Source organism: Triplophysa dalaica, chromosome 2, assembly GCF_015846415.1.
Source record: "Triplophysa dalaica isolate WHDGS20190420 chromosome 2, ASM1584641v1, whole genome shotgun sequence".
In the NCBI taxonomy this organism is placed as follows: domain Eukaryota; kingdom Metazoa; phylum Chordata; class Actinopteri; order Cypriniformes; family Nemacheilidae; genus Triplophysa; species Triplophysa dalaica.
The window spans coordinates 1099443-1111928 of record NC_079543.1 but is presented as its reverse complement, the minus strand read 5'-3'; the positions used below and the strand labels follow the sequence as shown (position 1 = coordinate 1111928).

The window sequence follows — 12486 nt, the reverse complement described above, 5'->3', positions numbered from 1 at the left end:
TGCATGTAAAGCAACCAATCACGTTTCGATTGGGCCGCGTGATATACGGGACATGGAGATAACAGACCGATGATTGTAAGTTTATGACGTTTTTAAAAATTGAGCGTTTAGTCGATCGTGATGAATTCTTAAAGCAACCGTTGTTTATTTATTTTAAGAAATATTTAAGAACTCAACAAAGATATAAATTACCTAACACAAACCATTTAGTTAAAAAAATCTCTTTCTGGAGGTTTAAATTGATGGTGGGGAAAAAGTGTTATCAATAAAAGGTTTAAATAAAATAAACCTAAACAAAATTCAGTTCAGCAACTTGCATTAAATCTAAGCACGAATATGCATTGGGCCATCGTTTATATTACACGCAATCCTAAACTTTCTCAGATTAGTTTGATCAAGTTTCCCCCATTTGCAGGTCAAGCGCCACCCAGTGGACCCATGATGTAATAACGCTTGGAAATATATTCAGAGCGGCTAGTTTTATTATTGATTAAAATATCGATATTTGGCGCAGCGTATCGATTCTCGTATCGCACGGAGAAGGACGACGATACACCGCCATTTCGATATATCGTCACACCGCTGGTTCCTGTATTGGTTTTCAAAGCTCTTCACGGTCTTGGTCCTAAGTCTGTGGTGTGTGTGCTGCTTACATCAGCTCTAGAATTTAAAGTTGTTGTATTTATTAATATCAGTTTAAATGTATCATTCTGTTTAGTTCATTTATTATTTAATATAGGAATTTAAATTCTGTATAATATTTGACCTTTATCTATCTCTTTTATCTTAAATAAGTGCTTCTCTGTGATAATCACGCTGTGTGTGTGTTTTTGTTGTGTGTGTGTGCGTGCTTGCGTGTTACAGTGCTTGTGTATTTTGTGTTCTGTTTGTGTGGAGTTGTGTTTTATGGATGTGAGTGTGTTTGAACCAGTGTGTGCGTGTCTGTTTTCTCTTCGTTCTCCTTTTTTCTTTTTAAATGAATAACTTATAATAAACACTAATATAAACACTAATATGTTTCATGTACAGCTGCTTTTTAACCATATACATTTAAAAAAGCGCTTTATTAATAAAGTTGAGTTGAGAATTTACATAAATGTCACTGTTATGCTATTAACTTACATCAAACAGTGGTTTAAAAAAAAATGTTGAAGTAGAATAGTTTGAAAATCATCTTGAAAAGTTGGAGAAAAACAACTGTATTTATTTACATGTGACTTGTTTGACATTTTAAACTTGTGTTTAGCATCTGCTTCTAGAAATTATATCTGTGTATATAACATGAATAGACCTAACAATACATTAAACAAATAGAGTAAGATTTTACAAATTGAAGTTGTGAAGAAAAAATACATCGTAACGTGACCAACTCAGTGGAAACGTCGTCAGAATGTCTTCAGTGTTTACTGGACAGAGATGAAGAAATATCGTCATGAGTCTAATGTTGAGTGTGATGTGTCTCCAGTCCAGCAGGAGTCGCTCTGCAGCTCTTCAGTCCGCCGATAAACCCACTAAAGAAAGAAAGAAAGACAAACATCAAGCGCTGCGTGTTTACATCACTTTGATTTTCTCTCTTTAGTGTTTTAAACACAGTGTTGTGTGTCTGTGTGTGTGTGTGTGTGTTTAGATGTTAACGATGACGTCACAGATGTGCTGTAAATCAGTGGGAACTGATCTGTCCATGCTGGATATTGATGATTTCATCACAGAAATCTGTCAGCTGAAGAAAGAGGTGAAGTTACTGGAGGAAAAGCTGAGGACAAGAGGAGATGAACTCAACACAGAGGTTTGGACACATTCAACATCATTTACCTCAATCACTCACACTGCTTTTAAATGTTTGTATTTTAATAATGTTTTTAATCTCACTGTCATAGTTTATATCTTTATCTCAATATATTTCCTCTCTGAACAGAAGTCCAGACACACACAGGACTCCGAGCTCAGCCTCACTTTACTCTGTTATACTGACACAAACCCCACAGACGCTCAGGACACTGTGTGTGACAGTAATCACACCTTGAATCAGGATGAATCTACTGATCAAACCTCCACAGAGTCTCTGGATTCTGTCTGTAACGCTGGAGAACAGCAGATCCTGAACACCAGACCACTGAACATGTGTTCTGTCACACTGATGGACTGCAGGAAACTGATGGAAATGAAAACACAAACACCCGCAGAAAATGAGGATGATGATCATGATTTTATTCCTTCAGGTATGTTTATTCTGTTTTGTCACAATATTTGGTTCCTGTTTCATAAAAAGTGATTTTACATCCCTTGAGTCACAAAAATACTAAAGTTTCTCCTATTCAGTCGACACTGATGTCGTTTCAGATGTGCTGGAGCTTCTTCTTAACGCTGTTGTGTTTGTTTCAGATGAGAGCGGTGATTCATGTGGTGATGGAGAAACGGCCTCTACATCAAAACAGCGACTGACAGCACAAACTCTTTCCTGCATCACCTGTGGAAAGACATTCAGTTCACAGAGACGTTTAGAGACACATGAGAGAAAACACACAGAACAGAAACTCTTCACCTGCAGGAGATGTAAGATCAGCTTTCCTACCTTACAAGAGAAGAAACTTCATTCACAAGAGCACAGAGACAAGAAACACTTTCCCTGTCAGCAGTGTGGGAAGAATTTTGTCTCGTCTTCTAGTCTGAAAGCTCACATGAGGACACACAGTGATGAAAAGTCTTTCCACTGCAGTGAATGTGACAAATATTTCAGCACCAAAGGAAATCTTGTTGCTCATCAGAGAATTCACACGGGAGAAAAACCGTATGCGTGTCCTCACTGTGAGAAGAGATTCACTAATCCAGGAATTTTGAAGAAACATGTGCGTGTCCACACCGATGAGAGACCGTATCAGTGCAGTGAATGTGGAAAAACCTTTAGGGTTTTAGGTGCTTTACAATCACACCAGAGAACTCACTCTGAGGAGAAACTCTATCAATGTTCACACTGTGATAAACGTTTCCATCAGAAATCTAATCTGGTAATTCATGAGAGAATTCACACTGGAGAGAAACCTTACGTCTGCTCTCACTGTGGAAAGAGCTTTTCTGATCCTTCTCGTTTCCGAGATCATCAGAGAATTCACACTGGAGAGAGACCTCATCTCTGCAGTGTTTGTGGGAAGAGTTTCATTCAACATGTTAATTTACTAAAGCACCAGAGAATTCATTCAGGTGAAAGACCCTTCAAATGTTCTCAGTGTGACAAGACGTTTGCTCGATCAGATGTCCTGAGAACCCATGAGAGAGTTCACACTGGAGAGAAACCTTATCACTGCTCCATCTGTGGAGAGAGATTTACTTATTTAGGAAGTTTTCAGACTCATCAGAAGAAACATGCTGAAGAACAAACTTTACTGGAGTCATCATAACATCTTTGGTCATCTTTATCTACAGCGTTTTTAAACTAGGAATCATTCTACTCACAGTTCATCTGAAATTTCCGAGGTCTTGTGAAATGGGATTTCCTACAATCTGTAGACCTAATTATATGTCAGGAGGTCTTCAAATGTTCCTGTAGCTCAGTTGGACGAGCATTATTTTAGCAGAGCAAAAATCTGTGGCTGTGATTATCTCATTGCCCCTGACAATAGAACATGGCTCGGCTCTTCACTTGAAAATGTTAGATGTGGAGGAGGAAGAACTGTCATAATCGTAAAAGCAAAAACTTTCCCCAATGTGTTTTCTATTAAGGGTGTCCTATTAAGACTTTAATTCAACTTAATTCCTCTTGTGTCATTTATAGGTCAATGTGGACATAAAAGGAAAAAAGTGTTTTCTGATGTTCAATTGATGACGAATAAGCATGGATGTAAATAATTGATTTGAATTCTGAAGGTTTTAAGCCGAAAACATGTTGAGCGACTAAGATGTTTTCATAATTTTGCTGAGTTTATTACATAAGTCTGCACAATAAAAAACACGATTTTTGAGAATATTTATCTTGTTTTGGAGCTAAACTCTTCATATTGTAATCCGCTGCCATTGAACTTCTTCAACATCATATTTCAAAGCACGCAATCAATCAACTAAACACTCGACTCCACCACAAACATTTTGTGACCTTCCTAATGAAACCTTGCAACTACATTTTTGATTCCTTGTTTTTTTCTTAATAAAATCATTACTATTGGTCACCCTTCACATTTGTCTCTGGGTTTTGCAAAAAAAGTATCAAAATAGTTGAAATGTTATGAAAAAATGTTTTTTTATGTTTTTTTATTCCCTGTAAACTGGCAGTTTAAAAGACTAATTGAAAGCTGTTTGAAGACTGAGATGTCTTCCAGATCAAACGTAAAAACATGATGTCCACCCTGTTATAGACAAATACTTTACAATAAAACAGACAAATAATATTCTACAGTATGTGTGTGTATAATTCCTCCATTAAGCATCAGACAACATGCCCTGAAGTCATGTTTATTACTGTTTTGTAATTACCGTTTTGGTTCTTATATTACGATATGTGTCCGTTGTTTGCTGTTACTGTAACAGTGTGCATGAATATTGTTATTCATTTCAGACCTATCTCGTGCACATGGATATTTACATAAATATCCCTGTTACACTATTAATTGAGATCAAAATTGTTTAAAAACACAAAAAGAAGAATAGTTTAAAGATCCTCTTGAAAAACAGGTGAACACAACAATTACTAAAGTCAATTTAAACACATTTGACATTTTTACATGTTTTTAGCATCTGTTTCTAGAAATGTTATACCTGTATACGCAGATATATGATACAAATGTATTGAACATATATTTTATAAACTGCATAGAGTGAAATTTAACAAAGTCAAGAGGTTGTAAAGTAAAAATACCTTGTCAAGTGAACAAAAACTGTGCTTACTGTGTTTTTATATGCTTTTATTCAAGAACATCACAAACACTTATAAAGAGAATCACATCATATTCAATGTTACATTTATAATGGCAGTAAGGATCCAATGAAGAAAGAAAGAAAGAAAGAGAAAAGAGAAAAAACGGGAAAAACTTAAAAGGGAATATCTTATACAATAAATTAATAAAGGAATAAGTTTTATCATGAATCCTAGTTTTGCTTTTTTCCCTTATATCTTTTTGACTCAAAGTAATGTCCTAATTCAATTTTAAATAATACAATTTTGGGCGTATTGTTTGTACATTTTTGTTTGTGTATGTGAAATTTACCCTACATGACCAATATAATATTGGCAATATTATATACCAGTTATATAAAAGGTTTTCCTCTAAACATGCACTTTAATACAATAAGAATATGTCTTTACAAGATCATCTTTAATTTTGTTTGTCGAATATTAGAAACTCAATATCACTCCAAACATTTTTGGGAAAATACACATTCATAAAATAAAAGTGTTATATCTTTAACTTACAAAATGCACATTAACCTGCATGTCTTTTATACATTTTGAGAAGACTTGTTTCACTGGATAAATTAAAAGGATCATTTTAAAAGTAATCTCTTATACTTTATTGATGAGATAATATTTGTGCCTACTGTGCCTGCTGCGGACAGAGATGAAGAAATATCGTCATGAATCTAGTGTTGAGTGTGATGTGTCTCCAGTCCAGCAGGAGTCGCTCTGCAGCTCTTCAGTCCGCCGATAAACCCACTAAAGAAAGAAAGAAAGACAAACATCAAGCGCTGCGTGTTTACGTTACTTGGAATTTCTCTGAGTGTTGTTTGTGTGAGTGTTTGTGTTTAGTTGATCATCATGACGTCACAGGCTGACGGGATGTGCTCCAGACACACGCAGGACTCAGAGCTCAGCCTCACTTTACTCTGTTATACTGACACAAACCCCACAGACGCTCAGGACACTGTGTGTGACAGTAATCACACCTTGAATCAGGATGAATCTACTGATCAAACCTCCACAGAGTCTCTGGATTCTGTCTGTAACGCTGGAGAACAGCAGATCCTGAACAACATACCAATGGACATTTGTGTTGTCAAAGTGATGGCTGATGGGAGCCTGATGGAGATTAAAACCGAACCCACATCAGAGGAAGAGACAGAAGTAACTGATGAAGATGATGATGATTTAGTTTATTCAGGTATGTTTCTACTGTTGTCTTATCACAACACACAATACAGAGTGAATATCTTGTCAGTTCCTTTGTTATGAAATATGTTTTTTTTAATGTCCCAAATTAAACTGCGTTTCTCGTTCCCAGTCAACACTGATGTAGTTTCAGATAAGTATTGTAATAACCATCTTCTTAAAGAATGTAACATTATGTGTTGACTCAAACTGAACATGAATTTCTTTGTGAATTTTATGGGTTTACTTCGGTTAGAGAATGCAGTTGTCACTCTTTTCTATTAACTCAAAACAGGAGTGTGTGAATGTACAAAGCCAATTGACCCTTGTTTTCTGTGTTTACAGTTTGTCTAAAACTCTTGTGTTTGTTTCAGATGCGAGCGGTGATTCATGTCATGATGGAGAAACGGCCTCTACATCAAAACACACAGAACAGAAACTCTTCACCTGCACCAGATGTGACATCAGCTTTCCTACCTTACAAGAGAAGAAACTTCATTCACAAGAGCACAGAGACGAGAAACACTTTCACAGTGAAATGTTTGGGAAGAATTTTATCACAACTTCATCTAATATGAAACTCCACATGAAGACACAAACTGGAGAAAAACCTTTCCACTGCAGTGAATGTGACAAATATTTTAGCACCAAAGGAACTCTTGTTGCTCATCATAAGAGAGTTCACACGGGAGAAAAACCGCACAAGTGTCCTCACTGTGAGTGGAGATTCAGCCATGAACCTCATCTGAAGAAACACATACGTGTCCACACCAATGAGAGACCGTATGAGTGCAGTGAATGTGGTAAAGGCTTTAAGGATTCAAGTTGTCTAAAGTCACACCAGAGAACTCACTCTGAGGAGAAACCCTATCAGTGTTCACACTGTGATAAACGCTTCCGTGAAAAAGCCCAGCTGGTACGTCATGAGAGAGTTCACACTGGAGAGAAGCCTTACATCTGCTCTGACTGTGGAAAGAGATTTGCTCATCATAGTACATTTAAAGCTCATCAGAGAATTCACACCGGAGAGAAACCTTATCACTGTAATGTTTGTGGGAGAAGTTTTAGCCGCCAATACGTTTTAATAAAACACCAGAGAATTCATACAGGTGAAAGACTTTATAAATGTTCTCAGTGTGACAAGACGTTTGCTCGATCAGATGGCCTGAGAACCCATGAGAGAGTTCACACTGGAGAGAAACCTTATCACTGCTCCATCTGTGGAGAGAGATTCGGTTATTTAGGAACTTTTCAGACTCATCAGAAGAAACATGCTGAAGAACAAACTGCTCTGTAAGCATCTTAGTGTTTCTGTGGCTCAATGCTTTCAAGCTCCATTTACCGGTTATAGGCTTTTACATTTACATTTATTCATTTAGCATACGCTTTTATCCAAATTGACTTACAAGTAGGAGAGCATATTTTGATCCCCTACCAACTAGCAATAATTCTGGCTCCACAGATTAGTTATGTGCCTATATAGACTGCAGATTAGTCCTGTCACTTTAAGAAAGTACTCCTAAATCAGCTTGTTATGAATATAAAAATGCTTGCCAACAGAATCTGTATATTCCATTTCAACCTCTCCACCACCATGGATCAGACCAAATAGGTTTTTTAAGGGATGTCAAGGACAAGATTGTAGACCTGCACAAACCTTGAATAGGCTACAGAAGCTTGGTGAGAAGGAGACAACTGTTGGTGTGATTATTTGGAAATAGACGAAATACAAATAACTATCAAATGCCCTTGTTCTGGAGCTCCCTACAACATTTCCCCAATGGAGTAAAGATGATCATGAGAAAGGTTAAAGATCAGCCCAGAACAATGTGGAAGAAGCTTTTTCATGATTTCAAGACAGTTGGGACCACAGTTAGCAAGCAAACCATTGGTAACATGCTATACCACAATAGATACCAGTCTCTAGACCCTAGTCCTATGGAAAATCTGTGGCTGCGGCTAAAACTCCCAATTTGCTGAGCGACAGCCAAGAACCATTAAAGATTTAGAGAGGAGTGGACTAAAATGTCTTCTGACACGTGTGGAAATCTGGTGACCAACTATCAGAAATGTCTGACCTCTGTGCTTGCCACCAAGTGTTTCTCCACCAAGTACAAATTAATTTTTCTCGGGGATCAAAAACTTATTTCACTGACTGAAATGCAAATCAATTTATAACCTTTTTTATATTCTGTCTCTATCAGTTAATATAAATCTACCATAAATAGTATAGACCCTTCATTTTTTTCTAAGCAGGCAAACTTACAAAATCAGCAGGGGATCAAATAATTATTTCCTTCACTGTAAACATTTTGTCAACATGCTAAACAGCACTGTTTGTTTTCAAGGCCCTGCTACACGGGAGGATTAAAGCTGGAGTAAGCAAGGGAGAAAATGAACAACATGATTTTCTTGTTTTTAAGACGCAAGAGTTGATTCACATTTTATCAAAGAGATCTATTTGCTTTAATGGCATTGAGCTCTGTGATGGTCTGTCCATCTGACCTGAGCAGCAGTAACAGAAGAGGAATAGATGGTTGTCATTGAATCTAGTTGTGTTTGAAAAACAAACTATATAATGATCTGCTTCATGATGTTAACTACGATCTTGAAATGATTGCAAGAAAATGTATTTTTAATGAAAGTGCATCAATGTTATTAGGGTTAGGAAGTGCATGTGAGAATACTGTCTCTATAAAATCTCTTAATAACCCACTACAAACAAAAAAAGAAGCTGCATATGAATGGCTTGTAAATATTTAAATTGTAAGTTTCAAGTTTAAATAAAATGTAGAAATGATATGTGTGCCCATTAAAAAGATAATGGAAATGTTTGTCATTTATAAATCCATATACCAACCTTTTAAACTAGGATTCAAGTTTAAATTGTTTTTTTATGCTATTTTCTATAATCTCTGTATTGCCCTTAATTCACAAAACAGTTTATGACCCACACCGAGAACCCAGTACGCACAAGCATGTATGTAGGATGTCTACTAAAGTTCTGGAGAACATCTGCCGCGTAGAAACATCTGATAAACGTCTTAGAAAGAGCTGTTGTTGTACATCCAATCTAAATCATGAACATCTCACAGATGTCTTATATGTAATTGGACACAAATATAAAAGATTGCTGAATGATTTAACCATGTTACTTCATGGTAAGGTATAGTGACAGAGTATGGACACATAACAAATATATTTTTCAGTGTTAGGTTGTTTTTATTAATGTTTTAGATTTTAAATCTGCAATTAGTTTAATGGATACTCTGCTTAATAATAACATGTTTTTTAAAGTTAATATTCATGCATTTTTATACATACAGGGTTGGTTTCCCGTACAGGCTAGTCCTGATTAAATCTAATACCTGTCCGGTAAACACACCATAATGGCCTTGACCCTACGACAATTCAGGGGGACGACAGAAATATCATTGATTCGGTGGAATGGACTTGAAAACATTCGTTCGTGTTTCTGTTCTAATCACTTACAATAATAAAGTAATTTTACTTTTTAAGTTATCACAAATACAACTTAACTAAATTGCCTCTATAACGAAAGTTTGTCATCAGGGACACAGACACTCATGAGAAACAGCGCGCGCCACCCGCGTTTACTGCGACTGATCTCAGAACAGAGCGCGCGCACATCAACAGAACGGCGTCTGAGTCTCTGAAGTGACAGATGTTTTAATTTGACATAATATACCAGTGACGCAAGATTTATGAAAATAACAATGACTCTTTTGTACCTACAGCCACTGCATTATTGATCAAGTGTTAGTGTCATTATTACAAGAACTCGAGACAAGAGAAGATTCAATATCTCTCCAGTCCAGCAGGAGTCGCTCTGCAGCTCTTCAGTCCGCCGATAAACACACTAAAGAAAGAAAGAAAGACAAACATCAAGCGCTGCGTGTTTACATCACTTTGATTTTCTCTCTTTAGTGTTTTAAACACAGTGTTGTGTGTGTCTGTGTGTGTGTTTGTGTTGAGATGTTGAAGATGACGTCACAGATGTGCTGTAAATCAGTGGGAACTGATCTGTCCATGCTGGATATTGATGATTTCATCACAGAAATCTGTCAGCTGAAGAAAGAGGTGAAGTTACTGGAGGAAAAGCTGAGGACAAGAGGAGATGAACTCAACACAGAGGTTTGGACACATTCAACATCATTTACCTCAATCACTCACACTGTTTTTATTCTGTCATTCATGTCAAACTAAATGAAAGTTATATATCACACATATATTCTCTATAAAGCTCCAGTGCTGATGATGTGTTGTGTGTTTGTCAGATTGTGGTAAAGGTCGAGTCAAACCCCACAGACGCTCAGGACACTGTGTGTGACAGTAATCACACCTTGAATCAGGATGAATCTACTGATCAAACCTCCACAGAGTCTCTGGATTCTGTCTGTAACACTGGAGAACAGCAGATCCTGAACACCAGACCACTGAACATGTGTTCTGTCATACTGATGGACTGCAGGAAACTGATGGAGATGAAGACTGAACCCACAGTAAAGGAAGAACAGACTGATGAAGATGAGAATCATGATGATTTTATTTCTTCAGTCAAACTGGAAAATGGCTGGAACCTGGAGATGAAAAAAGAACCAAATTCAGACAAAGAACAGATTGATGAAGATGAGAATGATGATGGTTTTATTCCTTCAGGTATGTTTCACCTGTTGTTTTTTTATAATATTACACAGTCAAGACACTGATGTAGTTTCATATGTGCTGGAGCTTCTTCTTAACACTGTTGTGTTTGTTTCAGATGAGAGCGGTGATTCATGTGGTGATGGAGAAACGGCCTCTACATCAAAACACACAGAACAGAAACTCTTCACCTGCAGGAGATGTAAGATCAGCTTTCCTACCTTACAAGAGAAGAAACTTCATTCACAAGAGCACAGAGACAAGAAACAGTTTCACTGTCAGCAGTGTGGGAAGAGTTTTGTCTCGTCTTCTAGTCTGAAAGTTCACATGAAGACACACGGTGATGAAAAGTCTTTCCACTGCAGTGAATGTGACAAATATTTCAGAATCAAAGGAAATCTTGTTACTCATCAGAGAATTCACACGGGAGAAAAACCGTACGCGTGTCCTCACTGTGAGAAGAGATTTAACCACAAACCTCATCTGAAGAAACACATGTGTGTCCACACCAAAGAGAGACCGTATGAGTGCAGTGAATGTGGAAAAACCTTTTCACAGTCATATACTCTAAAGTCACACCAGAAAACACATACTGAGGAGAAACTCAATCAGTGTTCTCACTGTGATAAACGCTTTTGTCAGAATTCTAATCTGATAATTCATGAGAGAACTCACACTGGAGAAAAACCTTATCACTGCAGTGTTTGTGGGAAGAGTTTTTCTCAACATGCAAACTTACTAAAGCACCAGACAATTCATTCTGGTGAAAGACCCTTCAAATGTTCTCAGTGTGACAAGACATTTACTCGATCAGATGTCCTAAAAATCCATGAGAGAGTTCACACTGGAGAGAAACCTTATCACTGCTCCATCTGTGGAGAGAGATTCACTTATTTAGGAAGTTTTAATTCTCATCAGAAGAAACATGCTGAAGAACAAACTGAACTGGAATCATCATAGGGTTATGTGGCCACCCTTCGCAGTTGGGGGACTTTAAGTTGATTCACATTTTATTATATATTTGCTTCAATGGCATTAAGCTCTGTGATGGACTGGCCACCTGGTCTGAGATAGCCGTAATGGGCTATAGCAGCAGTAACTGAGGATTGATGGATTATTCAATTATTTCAATTGAATGTATTTGTGTCTGATCTGCTTTATATGCTTAAAGTAATAGTTTACTTCAAAAATTTACTTACTCTTTATTTTACACAGCCTCAAGCCTTCCTATGTGTATATGAAGCAGACCACAGTTGGTCATAAAGTAATGTTTCCTGTAGCTCAGTGGTAAGAGCATTGCGTAGTCAACGCAATGTTGTGGGTTCGATCCCAGGGGATTGCAAATACCTATGTAAAATGTATAGGATAAAGCAATGTAGGTCGCTTTGGATAAAAGCGTCTGCAAAATGCCTAAATGTAAATGTAAATGTAATGTAAATGTAATGTCACGTTGAAGATTAAGTGGAGACGTCTTCAGGACATACTGTGTTTACTGGGATATGAATAACTTTTTGTAACTTATATTTTTTTTATATTCAGTGTGCAAATTAAAAAGAATATAGATTTGTTTTCCATTTTTAAACTATTTCTCGACCAACCATTTTAAGTTTTACATGTTTAATAGGTTGTTTTAATAAGCAGTTTTAATTGGTTTATATATGTAAATGCCAAAATCACAATTATTAAATGGCAAATGACACTTGGCCCACTACAGACTGCGGTCTACTAGTATAATTCTGTCACTCTAA

At 36.8% G+C, this 12486-nt stretch overlaps 2 protein-coding genes across 2 annotated transcripts; both read left to right on the top strand.

The window, feature by feature from the left end:
- Positions 1 to 2161: 2161 nt before the first annotated feature.
- On the top strand, positions 2162 to 4384 carry LOC130435516 (zinc finger protein 239-like). The gene is made up of 2 exons (XM_056766206.1): positions 2162 to 2219; positions 2383 to 4384. The coding sequence occupies exons 1-2, from the start codon at positions 2162 to 2164 to the stop codon at positions 3393 to 3395; spliced, it is 1071 nt and encodes a 356-aa protein (XP_056622184.1). The 3' UTR covers positions 3396 to 4384.
- Positions 4385 to 5660: 1276 nt separating this feature from the next.
- Positions 5661 to 12310, top strand: LOC130435509 (zinc finger protein 665-like). The gene is made up of 5 exons (XM_056766194.1): positions 5661 to 6086; positions 6448 to 7367; positions 10046 to 10228; positions 10372 to 10753; positions 10857 to 12310. Exons 1-5 carry the CDS (start codon positions 5744 to 5746, stop codon positions 11696 to 11698), a joined length of 2670 nt encoding a protein of 889 aa, XP_056622172.1. The 5' UTR covers positions 5661 to 5743; the 3' UTR covers positions 11699 to 12310.
- The last annotated feature ends 176 nt before the right edge of the window (positions 12311 to 12486 follow it).

Coding starts and splice junctions, on each gene's coding strand:
- LOC130435516 (XM_056766206.1), top strand. CDS start 2,162: ATGAAAACACAAACACCCGCAGAAAATGAGGATGATGATCATGATTTT. Junction 2,220..2,382: donor TCATGATTTTATTCCTTCAG/GTATGTTTATTC, acceptor TGTTTGTTTCAG/ATGAGAGCGGTGATTCATGT.
- LOC130435509 (XM_056766194.1), top strand. CDS start 5,744: ATGACGTCACAGGCTGACGGGATGTGCTCCAGACACACGCAGGACTCA. Junction 6,087..6,447: donor TGATGATTTAGTTTATTCAG/GTATGTTTCTAC, acceptor TGTTTGTTTCAG/ATGCGAGCGGTGATTCATGT. Junction 10,229..10,371: donor GAGATGAACTCAACACAGAG/GTTTGGACACAT, acceptor TGTGTTTGTCAG/ATTGTGGTAAAGGTCGAGTC.